Here is a 14,820-nt window from a genome sequence, read left to right on the forward strand (position 1 = left end):
GTGCCAAAGAATACGCAAGTAAACAGGGTAAAAGAAAACTTTATTAACTTGCCAATGTGAAGGGGGGGCGAGGTTCACCGGTCTCTGGCGGTGGAGGCCGACGAAGTCGCTCCTGCGTTCTCGGGCGAGGTTCCTAGGTCCGCACCCGAGCAGGGGCCAAGGAAGTTCGCACCGTGCACCCTCCCCGGAGCGGCTTTTATGTCCTGGGCCTGGGAGTGGGAGGGCAGTGGGCGGGACATAGGCGGGTCAGGGGCGGGGCGGTAGGCGCAGCTAGGTAGGTTTCGATTTTCTCCGTCAGACGTCAGACTGCGCCTGCGCAGTCGACCTGTGTCTTTCCAGGGCGTGGGAAAGTTGACAACGAAGAACCTGGAAATGCGCCATTTTAGTCCCTTTGTTCTTTTGTTCCCTCCCTCCCTCTGTCCAGACAGTACGTAAACTACAACACCTCGTGCAGAGTAATGTGCAGAACATGAGGAGTAACAAAAATTATCTCCTTGACCAAACTCTAGCCAGGCTCCTCAGCCATTTGTGGACTAGACCTCAACAGACTTGAACAAAACTCTAACACAGTCTCTAACAGTTCAAGGTAGCATCTCTAGGATGACTACAGCCCCGCTTTAAAGGGCCTGCCTGAAAAAACTCAGGCTGCCAAAGGAGTTTATTGTTCCAGCCTACACTTTAAGATATGGTCCCTGTCTCCCAGCCTCTGTGGGAGGATAAGAACCTAACTTCCAGAAACACCATTTAACAAACCCAGATGGGTTTCACGCGGACTAACCCCACTTCGCACTTTTGTAATGTTTCACTTCCCTCACTCTTCTGCGCCCCTCATTCGTCTCCCCTCCCTATTCCCCATTTTCCTTTAAAGTCTGAGTAACATTTGTACAAATCAAAGTTCAGTTCGTGCTGGACTCTTCCCTATTCCATTAGTATATTACTGGTTACAACCTGTCCTAATCACTTTACTGTCCTGCTTTGTCTTTGACAAGAGCACGGGGATGGATTTTTTTTCTGGCTGAGTAGAGATCCTAATGTCAGGCACTGCGGACAGTGAGGGCCACGATTCTTTGGAGAAAAGTTCCAGGGGTCTATACCATTGGAAACTAACACCAGCTAAAAGGATTTTCTGCTCTGCGTCACAACTCATGGAAGTTGCTGGTTCTGATCTAGAGCTGGGAAAGGTGAACAGGTGATTACAAAGCCGAGGATGTTTTGTCAACTTCCTGGAACAATTCCACCAGTCAGAGCCCAAACCGGGGGCAAAGGAGGAAAAGAAACTCGAAGCAGGGTGTGACCAGGGTAGACAGGCTGCAAAAGGAAACAAAATGTAACATCCTAAGAGAAAGTAGGGGCGGAATAAAGGAACTAACCTTCGCCCGCAGCTCAGATTCTACGCCGGCGCCCGGAGCAGTGCCCTGTTGCCTAGCGACGGCGCATGCACACTGAGCAACGCGAGCCCCTAAACACGCATCCGCGCCTGCGCAGTCGCAGGTCGCCCAGGGTCGGGATGCTGAAGTCGGCCGGGGACTGCCGTTAAGGCGCTTGGTACCACCCTGTGTTGATACTCTCCAATTACCCTGTAGGCGGGTCTCGGTCACAGAAAGAAAAGGTGAATTCGCAGCTGAGAGCCCTCCTCTCTCCGACCTTTTTTTTTTTTTTTTTTTTTTTTTTTGAGACGGAGTTTCGCTCTGTCACCCAGGCTGGAGTGCAGTGGCGCGATCTCGGTTCACTGCAACCTCTGCCTCCCGTGTTCAAGCGATTCTCCTGCCTCAGCCTTCTAAGTGATCAGCCCGCCTCGGCCTCCCAAAGTGCTGGGATTACAGGCGTGAGCCACCGCGCCCGGCCGTCTCCGATCTTTACACGCATTCTTCGTGTTATCTGAAGACACTGACGCCACCACCCAAAGCAACTGGCAGTTGACTCTCGGGAATTTTAAGCTTGTGTGGAAAGCAGCCGCCTCCCGGTAGTTCCTTTTTTATCTAGAGACACCCGGGACGTGGGGGACACCCCAGCAATGCCATCCCTCCTTTGACCTCCATAGCGCGCAGAACTACAAAGTTGAGTAATAGTTGATTTGAAAAAAGGAAAAGTGCGTACACACACACACACACACACACACACACACACTTAGGCACAGGATAATCGCAAAGTATGACCAGCAACTGATAACTGATTTCCTCAGGGGAGAAGAAAGTGGGTGGCTGAAGGACAGGAATGAGAAAGGACAGTTGCGTTTTTTTGTATCGTTTGAAATTGCCCAGTGTGCATGTGTTCTTTTTAAATGTTTGAAGAGCCGTTGGCTCCCTTATCAAATTGTACATACCAAGGAAACTTAGGAATTTAAGAACTCTCAGTAGGATTCTGTAATGCTGGGTAGAAGTTTCTGTACGTGTGAAGCTAAAACGTCTTTTGTAAATCACGGAGTCTTCCTGTTTATTTCTGGTTAGAGATCTTTGGGAGCTTGGATGGAGGAACAGGAAAAGAGGAGCCTGGCTTTTTGGAAAATTGGCAGCGGTGACATACAGGAAACTGAAATCTTTATCTCATCTCATCCTTTGTATATTCATTTTGGATTTGCTGAAGAAAATTAAAAGGTAAATTTTGCTGTGAGCTCAGTGAACTCAAACATCAATTGAAAGGGAACATATGCTGTTTATTTTTGTGAAGGACATTAATTGGCAGGGTTGAGTCCTGAAGTTCCTCTTTTAGATAAGGAAAATTTCCCTTGCTGAGAAATCTCTAGACTGGTTGTGATAGATTCCTAACCCCCAACCTTGAAAGGTAACTTAAGGCTCCCTACTCTAAGGGAAGGACTGAGGAAAATAATTAAACAGGCAACTGTGCCTACAAAGATTTGCAAAAAAAAAAAAAAATAGGACACTTCTCATTCATGGGGTCAAGCCAGAGGCATCAACTTTGTGACCTAGTGAGTGGTTAGTGGATCTAGGCAAGGGTAGTAACTTGGGACCAGAGATTACGGATCCAAAAAGTTGAAAATTAAAGACAAAGGCCAGAGGTTATAACTTACTGCCTCTTGGTTTGCCTTGTTTGTAAGTAGGAAGCCAGAAGTTGAGCTCCCAAATAAAATGTTTTAGGAATTGTGTTTCTTAACTCCAGAAGCCAGTACATTTACAAAGTAAATGAAACCTCATAGGTAATGAAACAATGAGACTGAGCAGTGCCTGGGATTAGAAATTCCCAAACAGAGGAGAAAAAAACACATCACAGAAGAGTCATACTTAGTAAAGTTTATTAAAAAAAAAAAAGAAAAACAATAATGTATGCCCTCGGCAAAATAAAAGATCTCGTCAATATAAATGTTTCTTAGAAAATGTATGAAAAGATAATATAATATATATTAATAAATCAATATTAACATTACAGCAAAAGTAATAATGATCATATAACAAGGACAAGTGAAGATATTTCTCGCCCTTACACAGTAGTATTTCTGGAAGGTCTCTGATTCCTGCTTGCTCTAGTACAGACGTGCTATCACTTTAAGAAAGCCTGATGCCTCTAGGCGTGGTGGCTCATGCCTGTAATCCCAGCACTTTGGGAGACCCAGGCGGGCAGATTGCCTGAGGTCAGGAGTTTGAGACCAGCCTGGCTAACATGGTAAAACTTTGTCTCTACTAAAAATACAAAAATTAGCTGGGCATGGTGGCACACACCTGTAGTCCCAGCAACTCGGGAGGTTGAGGCAGGAGACTCGCTTGAACCTGGGAGGCGGAGCTTGCAGTGAGCAGAGATCACGCCACTGCACTCCGGCCTGGGTGACAGAGCAAGACTCCGTCTCCAAAAAGAGAAAAAAAAGAAAGCCTGATGCACACAAATCTAAATTTAGGAGGTCAATCAATTAAAGGATATTCATTTGCATCACAATTCTTTACTCCCCCCAAAAATCAATAAAAAGTTAAAATAGCAACGTTTCCTAATGTGTTTAAAATGTAATTAACCAAATACATGTGTCCCCAACTTCTTTCCAGTTGTAATTCTATTGCATAAAGTGAGGTATACCTGAAGTGAGGCAGTAAGAGCGTTGACCTTCAGACCTGCCTGGAGAGAGTGTGTTCTTTCTTAGAGTCTGAGGAAATGGTTGGGGGCATAAGTTCTCTCGATCTTTTTTATTTTCCCTCATCCTGAGCTCTTATTTTCTTGTCTCAACTGCTTTCTGGTAAACTTTGTTCACCTGGTACTTTCAAGAAAAAAAGGAGGAAATCTTACGACAGGGAAGCAGATTAATGAATTAGTGAGTCACTCCAGCAGCGCCGAGCAAGGGAGAATCTGGGATGTGATCGTACTTGGGGAAAAGCAGGAACAGTCTTAAACTCTTGACATGGTGCATCTGAGGCCCCTCTCCCAGTAGGGCCACCTGAGTCCCTGAGGAGCCGCAAGGCCTAGTCCAGCCCTCCCCAGATGGGACACATCCTCAGGAGAATGGATGCAGGCCTATTTATCACACTCCTCCTGGCTGCCTTCAGCACAATGGTAGTGCTGCTCACAGAACTCCTGGATCCGGCTGCACGCCTCCAGCATCATCACCTCGGGGACTGTGATGACCACTCGGATGAAATTCGGGTACTCGAAGCACTAAAAGAAAAGTCTGTTACTTTCAGAGCAATTGAGTCTGGTACTGGACGACCCTAAAATGGTCAGGACCCTGATCCACAAGAAGTGGTACCATTTCATCAGGGCCATCAGTTCATTCAGTTCCCATCACTGGAATGCTAAGTCAGCGACTGAGTTCATTCATCTTAAAAGGACTTGTGGGACAGGCTCGATTTCCTCTCACCTAGAACGTTTGTTTACAACTTTTCTTCCCAATATGGATGGAATTATGATCGGGGGGAGAAGCAAATTTTAAATAGGCTCCAGTGAGACACATCAGTTTGAATCTTTTCAAATGAGAAGACATTTTGTTGGAGGAGAAAAGGTCAGGCTAAAAACCAGCTCAGAGCTTGCTCCTGGGGCTCTAGAAACTGTTGAGAATGTCCTGAGAGATACAAGCACCCACCGTTGCTGGGAGGCAGTGGACAGACTGCTCAGCAACTAACCGCTCCGTGAACTCCACATCGTTCTCAAATTCTGGGAAATGTTCCATCTCAATTCCAACCTATACCAACAGGAGGGAGAGGCCAACTTATCAGAAGGAGGGAGAACAGGCCAATTTCCTATGCCAGAAATTAAGATAGGGGCTACTTTAAAAGATATCTTGGAACTGTACTACTGATCCCTGGTAAATAAGAGGGCTAATACGGAATTTTTCTCAGGGAAGAGAAAATATATTTTTATTAATAATTTATTAAAGAGTTTCTTCCTAGACGCTGATAAATAAAAGCTGGAAATAGAATGCTAGTATGTCTCAAAAGAGACACTATTAGCATTAGGGCCAGGCAATTCTTTATGGCATGAGACTAGCCCACCCCTTGCAGGGTATTTAACATCCCTGACCCACAAAATGGCAGCCCCTAGTCATTCTGAAAACAAACAAAATCCCCATGCATTCCCAGATACCCTTAGGGAACCAGTATCACTCCTAGTTGAGAATTACAATGGTATAAAAAGCCTCTTATTTGTGTCTTAAATCTTCCCTGTATCTACATATATGAAATGATTCTCTGTACTGAAGAAATAAATCTTTTTTTTTTTTTCTCATCTTTTCAGGTGGGGTCTCACTCTGTCTCCCAGACTGGAGTGCAGTGGCATGAGCAGGGTTCACTACAGCCTCGACCTCCCAGGCTCAAGTGATTCTTCCATCTCAAGCCTCCTGAGGAGCTGGGACTACAGGAGTGTGCCACCACGCCCAGCTAATGTTTTTTATTTCTCGTAGAGACAACAGGGTTTCACCATGCTGCCCAGGCTGGTCTCTAACTCCTGTGCTCAAGTGATCCGTCCACCTTGGCCTCCCAAAGTGCTGGGATTGCAGGCGTGAGCCACTATGCCCTGCCTAATTCAGTCATTTAAAGAGTTTTATGAGAACTGATAGAGGCTAAATTACTTCAGTGGGACAATTCAGAATAAGACAACTCCTAAACTGCCTGGCGCAGGAGGCTAGCTGGTTGTCTTTGTACCCTGCGTAGTGGCAATTCTGCTGAATGACTGCCCTTTGCCTTACAACATGCATAGATCTAGGGCCTGCCACCCACATACTCACCATGAGGTACATGGCACCAGAAGGGCGGACTGGCCGGAGTCCAGGGATGGCAGCCAATGCCCCAAAACAGAGATCAGCACTGGACTACAAGAGGACGCAAGGAGAAATCAAGGATCAAAATTTAAGTAAAAGACAAGTCATTAAAAATAGACCCCTCGTTGAAGACTGAGAATGTAGACGTGATGTTCTGGCATAAGGAGTGAAAAAGAAAAAGCTCTATCACTTGAAGCTTTTCACCAGGGGCAGAGAGAATGGCCGGAAGTGAGAAACATGTGGGTGGATGCTTACACCGATGCCATTTCCTAATATTGGAACATGGCTCCAGAAAGGAGAACCAATTATTCCTAATTCCACAGGTGGCATTCTCTGACTCCCAAACTCCCCAAGTGGAGGGCAGGAGCTGCCCGTACCTTGAGAAAGCTCAGAGTGTTGTGGTAAAACTCTTCCGGGGTGCGACGTAGGATGCTTTTCAGAGCTCCCTGGACAATGGTACAGGGTCCCAAGATGCGCTGACTCAGCTTTGCCAGCCCATCTCGGATCTAAAAGACACAAGAAACATGTTGTTTAGCTTTTCTTAAGCATCCCTGTCTTAGGATTTCTTGTTCTGACCTTTCTATCAGATTTTTAATATTGGGAAGTGATGGTGTCTAGTGGCGTTCTTAGATCAGACCCTCTGGGTTCATAGCCCAGCTCTGCCACACACCTGCTGTGTGACTGACAAGGAGAAAACAAAAGAAAAAAAGCCTCCCTTGTTCCACTGTGCTCATGAAGTAAATATATACCCCAAATCACACATACTCTTTCACCATATTGTTCTTACCTCATTGCCAAAAATGTCTCTTCGGTCATGAATGAGGATCCAGCCCAACCTCCAGCCAGGAACCAGCCAGCGCTTGGCCAGCCCTCCACAGGACAGGATGGGGACGTCGGTGCTAAGGGTGGCCAGTGGTTCATATTTGCGATCCGAAAACACCTGAGAAGAGGTACTGGTTGTGGTTGTTTTCTTGCGTACTCACTGCAATCCCAGATCCCATGCCTCCCACCCGTTTCCTTCTATCACTAGGGACAGGTCCTTGGATTAATGGGATCATCCCTACCCTGAAGCATAATTGGGATTGCAAGAGGCTTCAAAGGGGACTACACAAAGACATTTAATTTGGTATCTGGACTGGATTAAAGGAAGCCTAAAATAAGGAAACTGAACCTAGCCCAGTAATATTTACAACTCTATGAAGCTGACTCTATGAAATTCCTGTCTATAGGAGTTAGAGATTTAAAATATGAGTCCACAATCTCTTATCTGAAATTCCTGAGGCCAGGTATGTTTCATAATCCAGAATGGTTTGGGCTTTAGAAAGGCCATGTAGCACATTTACCGTATGTTATGTAACACTCCCAGAGCTGTCTAGGATAGTAACCCGAATCAAGAATATTGACATTTCTGCCATTTTCCCCACACTCTTAACAAATATATAGATCCATAAATGGGAAAAATAAAAATTTACAAATATCAGGTCAAATCAGGTTTTGCAACCAAATGAATTCCAAGAATGTTTGGATTTCCAAAGTTCTTTGGGTTTCGAAAAACTGGCTAAGGAGTTATGGGTCTGTATGTTTGTTAAAAGTGCAGGGATACTGATTTGCTGTAATGAAACAATTAGGAGTTGCTTCCGATTATTCCACTTCTAAAGTTTTCATAAAATAATTTGAGATTATTGTAGTGATATATCCTGATCAAGACTCACCATGTCTCCATAGATCTCATCAGCTAAGATGGGGACACACTGCCGTGCAGCCACTAAAAATAAAAGAAACATGCTGAAATCAGTTTTAATGTGAATTGCTTTATCATGTAATAGTCACATAATATCATGTAATTTCCCTATCCCGTAATATTAAGAAGTTACCATTCTTAAAGAGGAAGACAAAAAGCACAAAGTGTGCTTCCCATTTGATGTTTGTGTGTTTTGTCTTCCTATTTAAGAACTGTAAATTCTTAATATACTCTTCCAGAGTGCAGAGCCTGAATTCGCCATTTAAGTAACTAGATATTTCAGACCCTATCTTCAACATGATGGGAGTGATGAAGAGGCAAGTATTATTCTTTTTTCTCCTGGGAGTGATAAAGAGACAAGGATTTCTTCTTTTAGGCAAGCCCTACCACTCCTATTGCACAGTATTGATGAGCGACATCAGTGGAGCTCCCCACCTCCACCCCAGGGTTGGAACTTGACTGCTTTTGTCATTTCACACAACAGCTGAAGGATTCTGTCCCCACCTCGTCCTCTGTGAAGTCTGCTGGACATACCTGCCAGAATCTTCTGAAGATGACGTTTGCTGAACACTGACCCACAGGGGTTTGATGGATTATTGACAATGAGACAAGCTGTCTTTTCATCAATCAGAGATTCCAGTTGTTTCAGATCAATTTCCCAAGACTTCTCTGGCTGAAGAGAAAGAAAGGATGAGACTAAGATGATTCTGAAACATTTAGGGGGAATCCTCACTTATCTCAAGGGTCCAGTGTAAGCAATAAAGTCTGTCTCTGGCTTCAGCCACCACTTTGAGACCTTCCTCTGCTGAAGTAATGGTCATATATTTTTTACAGGTTAGTTACTGAGCATTTGAGTCTAAGATTAAAAAGTCATTTACCAACAAATTGTAGAGTTTGACCTCAATTCCCATAGATTCAGCCAGAGTCCTGTAGAGAGAGAAACCAGGTCTTGGAACCAGGATGTTTTGCCCTGGGTTGGCCAACACAGCTAGACACATTTCAATAGCTTGACTGCAGCCACTTGTCAGAATGACATCCTGTGAAGCAAATAAAAGGTTAATTTCATTAGGGATTCCAACAGCAACAGGAGAAAAGAAGTTGTCAGGTGGGTGAATTGGGAGCAATTGTGAACTTCCTTTAACAAGTTGTAAGTAGTAGGAAATGTACTAAGCCAAAACCAAAAGAAATTTATATATGTTGGCCACTTAAACAAATCACTTTAAAAAGGACAGGTTGGCTGTGACTCAGCAGACTTCCATGAGAGAGCATGCTGGCCTTGGACCTTTTTCGCCTGGTTATTTATTTACTTTTGGCCAGAGATTTGAAGCCTGGCTCTTCTCTGACATAGAGGGACAGACACATATTATGTTAGAAAATGCTGACCCCACACAGTAGACTATAGAGGGAAGGACATCATTTAAACTTGGCACTGCCATCAATTCAGCATGTCCTGGTACTTCTATCTTTCTCTCTAAATGACCTTACAGTAAATGAGAAAAGCTACAATTTTTTTTTAAAGACCCTATTGGTAAAATTTTTTAAAATAATTTTTTGGTGTTTATGAGTTATTCTCAAATGATCTTTTACAGACAATCAAATATAGGTGCTCTCTGGATCCTTTCAGCCTCCTTGAGACAGACACCACATTAAGTTGTATGGGATGGTCATTATCACACTGTAATGACATTAACTGTAATCACTGATTAGTGACCCCACTATATGAGAAGTCTTCAAATTGCTAAAGGGAAATTATTCTCAGCTTTTCCCCCTCTGACACCTGTGCTTCTTGTGGAACAGAAACTAGGAAAAGAGGGGATAGTTTACCCTAAATTGCTTCAGAGCTGGTGTTTTGTATAAGGCTCACCTTAGCTTCTAGGGGTGCCTCGGGACAGTGGTAATAAGAAGCAATCTCCTCCCGACTGGATAGGAAGCCTGAAAGAAAAGAGTGGAAAGTGGAGCTTTTTTGGTTTTTAGAGACTGTGTCTCACTCTGTCACCTGGGCTTGGAGTGCAGTGGCACAGCCATAGTTCACTGCAGCCTCAAATTCCTGGGCTCAAGGGATCCTCCCACCTCAGCCTCCTGAGTAGCTGGGACTATAGTTGTGCACCCCCACACTCAGCTAATTTTGATTTTTTTTTTTTTTTTTTTTTTTTTTTTTTTTTTTTGTAGAGACAGAAACTCCCTCTGTTGCCCAGGCTGATTTCAAATTCCTGGGCTCAGGGGCTTCTCCCACCTCAGCCTCCTGAAAGTGCTGGGATTACAGGGGTGAGCCACCGTGCCTGGCCAGAAGATGAAGTTTTCATCCCCGAACTGACAGCTATGCCCTGGAGGTCCAGCATGGGTTTCAGGCTGCCTCTGCCCCTGCTCACAGGGCATTCTATTTAGTTAAGCTGTCAGCCACTGTGGATAAAGGAGATTCACTTCACATTTTATGTTTTACAATTTTAGTATAAGCACAAATTTATAAACGATAACAAGGAAGAGCTCCCCAAATACTCTGCACCATCTTGATTTCTGTGATTATGTTTTATTCTGTGTAAAATAAGGATTTCTATTATTCCTAAATCTTTTTTACGGACTGTATTTTTTAAGAAGTTGTCATCACTGGGTGCGGTGGCTCATGCCTCTAATCCCAGCACTTTGGGAGGCCGAGGTGGGTGGATCACCTGAGGTCAGGAGATTGAGACCAGTCTGACCAACATGGAGAAACCCCATCTCTACTAAAAATACAAAAATTAGCTGGGCATGGTGGCGCGTGCCTGTAATCCCAGCTACTCAGGAGGCTGAGGCAGGAGAATCGCTTGAACCCAGGAGGCAGAGGTTGCGGTGAGCCAAGATCGCGCTACTGCACTCCGCCTGGGCAACAAGAGCAAAAAAAAAAGAAGTTGTAATCAATGCATTCAATTCATGTGGTCCATTTTAAGTTTTTTATGTTATGTAATATTCCTATCAGTATTTTGTACAAATTTTTATTTCAAATTATTTTTGTACAATATTTCCAAATGTTGGCTTACAAGCTTGAAGTATCAGCAGTTTCATGCCCATCCTAACATTTTGCAAAATTTATATTCAAAAAGACAAGTTAGCAAGGCTAGAGGCACTATTTCATAATGTTTACTAATTTAATGGGTACAGACGGGTCTCTCAAAATTACACAAATCAGCACTTCTTTAATTACTAATGAGGAAGAACACGTTTTTAGATATATATTAACACCTGTATCTCCTTTGAAATGAAATGTTCAGAACCTTTGAACATTTGTCAAATGGAGATTTGGTTTTGGTTTCTCAGGTTAAACCAGTTTCCTAATACTTTGGATATTAAAGTCATTAGAAACTTTTCTTATAACTTAACTTTTGGTCTTGATTTTGTTTTTATTTTTGTTGTATGAAACTTTATAAAATGTAAGTAATCAACCGAAAAACCATGAAGTCCCCGATATAATTCTTTAAAGTGTTTTTAAAATTTGATTTTATCATGAAACTGGAGTTTTATTCTGCATTAAGAATATGTTTCTATGTACACATAAGGAAAAAAATGTTCAACATTGAAAGTCAAGCAATCATGTACTTTACCAAAATATTCAGGGTAGAAATTTTTAATAGATGGAGAGAATTAAACCTAAAAAGGAGTCATTTCAATCTATCAGAAACAACCTTCTATCCTTCAGTTTGACAGCCCATTTTTTGTTGTTCTTGGGTGTTTGTTTATTTGTTTGTTTAACCTCTTTAGTCTTAAATAGTAACAATTGCATTTCAGTGTGCTCAGGACCATAAGGAAAATAGGCTTTCAATACCTAGAGAAGCAGAAATGAAGCAAAGGAGCTATGTACACAGGGAAATAAGTAAATCCATTTAGGACCTAGAGGCTCAGCAAACACGAAGCTCCTGCCAGACTCAAGGCCTTCAAATTAGAATTAGTAATGATAGGATAGGCACTTTACTTGACAAATAAGTATGTTTGGGAGCCCAGAGGGGAAGTGCCCATATGCTAAAGAAAGCCAGGAAAGAAGTTGGACCTTGATGCCTTGTATTTAAGCATTCCGAGACCCCTTTTCCAAATCCAAAGTGCCATGTAATCTTAGCCTCTCCTTAGGAATTATGCATCAGGAAAGTGAAGAGAATTACTAGACATTTGGTCCTGTTATTATAGCACTAAAGATTTGGCAGCCACCAGGTATGGGGTGTCGGAGGGGCTTACCGATGGATGGGGCATAGCCATTATATTTGCCCGAGTCCAGGGCATCTTTCATTGCCTGGGTAACTTCAGGGTCTGTAGGCAGGTTTCCAAACACAGTAGGGTCCCCTTTTTATGGGAGGAAAAAACAAAAGGAGCCAAGAGGTTATTCTCCCATATTCAGTACTTAGACTCACCCCCAACTCCCATCTTCTCCAACCAGCCTGTGAACATGAGAGTAGAGGGGGACAATGACAGCCCCTCGATAGTGTCCCCCAACTCACCAATGGACAGAGAAATCATGGTTTTGTTTGGATTTGGTTTCACCTTCATGTTGTCCACAATGGCTCGGATGGGGTTGAAAGTTTTGTTGGCCATGTCTGAGGGCCTCACAGACCACCTGGTATTCCTGCCTTTCATTTTCCCCGGCACAGAGCTTCTCCCACCAACGTTGACATGCACATCCAGAATTGAGGGAAGGTTGCCTTTGCTGCTCANGTGGCTCATGCCTCTAATCCCAGCACTTTGGGAGGCCGAGGTGGGTGGATCACCTGAGGTCAGGAGATTGAGACCAGTCTGACCAACATGGAGAAACCCCATCTCTACTAAAATACAAAATTAGCTGGGCATGGTGGCGCGTGCCTGTAATCCAAGCAACTCAGGAGGCTGAGGCAGGAGAATCGCTTGAACCCAGGAGGCAGAGGTTGCGGTGAGCCAAGATCGCGCTACTGCACTCCGCCTGGGCAACAAGAGCAAAAAAAAAAGAAGTTGTAATCAATGCATTCAATTCATGTGGTCCATTTTAAGTTTTTTATGTTATGTAATATTCCTATCAGTATTTTGTACAAATTTTATTTCAAATTATTTTGTACAATATTTCCAAATGTTGGCTTACAAGCTTGAAGTATCAGCAGTTTCATGCCCATCCTAACATTTTGCAAAATTTATATTCAAAAGACAAGTTAGCAAGGCTAGAGGCACTATTTCATAATGTTTACTAATTTAATGGGTACAGACGGGTCTCTCAAAATTACACAAATCAGCACTTCTTTAATTACTAATGAGGAAGAACACGTTTTAGATATATATTAACACCTGTATCTCCTTTGAAATGAAATGTTCAGAACCTTTGAACATTTGTCAAATGGAGATTTGGTTTTGGTTTCTCAGGTTAAACCAGTTTCCTAATACTTTGGATATTAAAGTCATTAGAAACTTTTCTTATAACTTAACTTTTGGTCTTGATTTTGTTTTATTTTGTTGTATGAAACTTTATAAAATGTAAGTAATCAACCGAAAACCATGAAGTCCCCGATATAATTCTTTAAAGTGTTTTAAAATTTGATTTTATCATGAAACTGGAGTTTTATTCTGCATTAAGAATATGTTTCTATGTACACATAAGGAAAAAAATGTTCAACATTGAAAGTCAAGCAATCATGTACTTTACCAAAATATTCAGGGTAGAAATTTTAATAGATGGAGAGAATTAAACCTAAAAGGAGTCATTTCAATCTATCAGAAACAACCTTCTATCCTTCAGTTTGACAGCCCATTTTTTGTTGTTCTTGGGTGTTTGTTTATTTGTTTGTTTAACCTCTTTAGTCTTAAATAGTAACAATTGCATTTCAGTGTGCTCAGGACCATAAGGAAAATAGGCTTTCAATACCTAGAGAAGCAGAAATGAAGCAAAGGAGCTATGTACACAGGGAAATAAGTAAATCCATTTAGGACCTAGAGGCTCAGCAAACACGAAGCTCCTGCCAGACTCAAGGCCTTCAAATTAGAATTAGTAATGATAGGATAGGCACTTTACTTGACAAATAAGTATGTTTGGGAGCCCAGAGGGGAAGTGCCCATATGCTAAAGAAAGCCAGGAAAGAAGTTGGACCTTGATGCCTTGTATTTAAGCATTCCGAGACCCCTTTTCCAAATCCAAAGTGCCATGTAATCTTAGCCTCTCCTTAGGAATTATGCATCAGGAAAGTGAAGAGAATTACTAGACATTTGGTCCTGTTATTATAGCACTAAAGATTTGGCAGCCACCAGGTATGGGGTGTCGGAGGGGCTTACCGATGGATGGGGCATAGCCATTATATTTGCCCGAGTCCAGGGCATCTTTCATTGCCTGGGTAACTTCAGGGTCTGTAGGCAGGTTTCCAAACACAGTAGGGTCCCCTTTTATGGGAGGAAAAAACAAAAGGAGCCAAGAGGTTATTCTCCCATATTCAGTACTTAGACTCACCCCAACTCCCATCTTCTCCAACCAGCCTGTGAACATGAGAGTAGAGGGGACAATGACAGCCCCTCGATAGTGTCCCCAACTCACCAATGGACAGAGAAATCATGGTTTTGTTTGGATTTGGTTTCACCTTCATGTTGTCCACAATGGCTCGGATGGGGTTGAAAGTTTTGTTGGCCATGTCTGAGGGCCTCACAGACCACCTGGTATTCCTGCCTTTCATTTTCCCCGGCACAGAGCTTCTCCCACCAACGTTGACATGCACATCCAGAATTGAGGGAAGGTTGCCTTTGCTGCTCATCTGAATCACGTATGGGTCCATCACTAGCAAAGCCTGCAAGGGGAAAGAAGGTCCCTGTGATGTTGAAAACATAGCCCTGGGAGAGAGGAGCTACATTTTGGACCTAAACATTGGGGTGACTTCACTAAAAGTGTCTTTCCAAACTCTCTTTTTTTTTTTTTTTCTACTTT

The 14,820-nt window shown here is 43.0% G+C and overlaps 1 protein-coding gene and 1 long non-coding RNA gene across 3 annotated transcripts in view; one reads left to right on the plus strand and one right to left on the minus strand.

Annotated features, from left to right (window-relative positions):
- Positions 1-1,493: 1,493 nt before the first annotated feature.
- Positions 1,494-8,718, plus strand: LOC108527461 (uncharacterized). Of its 2 annotated transcripts, none has more exons than XR_001884813.1 (3): positions 1,494-1,609; positions 2,448-2,594; positions 8,308-8,718. It is a non-coding gene; the product is annotated as an uncharacterized LOC108527461 (long non-coding RNA). The 2 variants fall into 2 exon arrangements; XR_001884814.1 differs by lacking the exon at positions 8,308-8,718 and adding an exon at positions 5,668-5,709.
- TAT (tyrosine aminotransferase) overlaps positions 3,234-14,820 on the minus strand; it is a 12,386-nt gene continuing 799 nt past the window's right edge. The window contains exons 2-12 of the mRNA XM_017868787.1: positions 14,437-14,683; positions 14,181-14,285; positions 9,796-9,863; positions 8,810-8,968; positions 8,466-8,604; positions 7,903-7,955; positions 6,978-7,130; positions 6,568-6,696; positions 6,158-6,241; positions 5,018-5,116; positions 3,234-4,593 (exon numbers count right to left, since the gene is read on the minus strand). Coding sequence (XP_017724276.1) covers positions 4,453-4,593; positions 5,018-5,116; positions 6,158-6,241; positions 6,568-6,696; positions 6,978-7,130; positions 7,903-7,955; positions 8,466-8,604; positions 8,810-8,968; positions 9,796-9,863; positions 14,181-14,285; positions 14,437-14,671 — 1,365 coding nt within the window. The 5' untranslated portion in view covers positions 14,672-14,683 and the 3' untranslated portion in view covers positions 3,234-4,452. The remainder of the gene's footprint in view (positions 4,594-5,017; positions 5,117-6,157; positions 6,242-6,567; positions 6,697-6,977; positions 7,131-7,902; positions 7,956-8,465; positions 8,605-8,809; positions 8,969-9,795; positions 9,864-14,180; positions 14,286-14,436; positions 14,684-14,820) is intronic.

This window comes from Rhinopithecus bieti, unplaced genomic scaffold, assembly GCF_001698545.2.
Source record: "Rhinopithecus bieti isolate Rb0 unplaced genomic scaffold, ASM169854v2 scaffold_2574, whole genome shotgun sequence".
Lineage (NCBI taxonomy): Eukaryota > Metazoa > Chordata > Mammalia > Primates > Cercopithecidae > Rhinopithecus > Rhinopithecus bieti.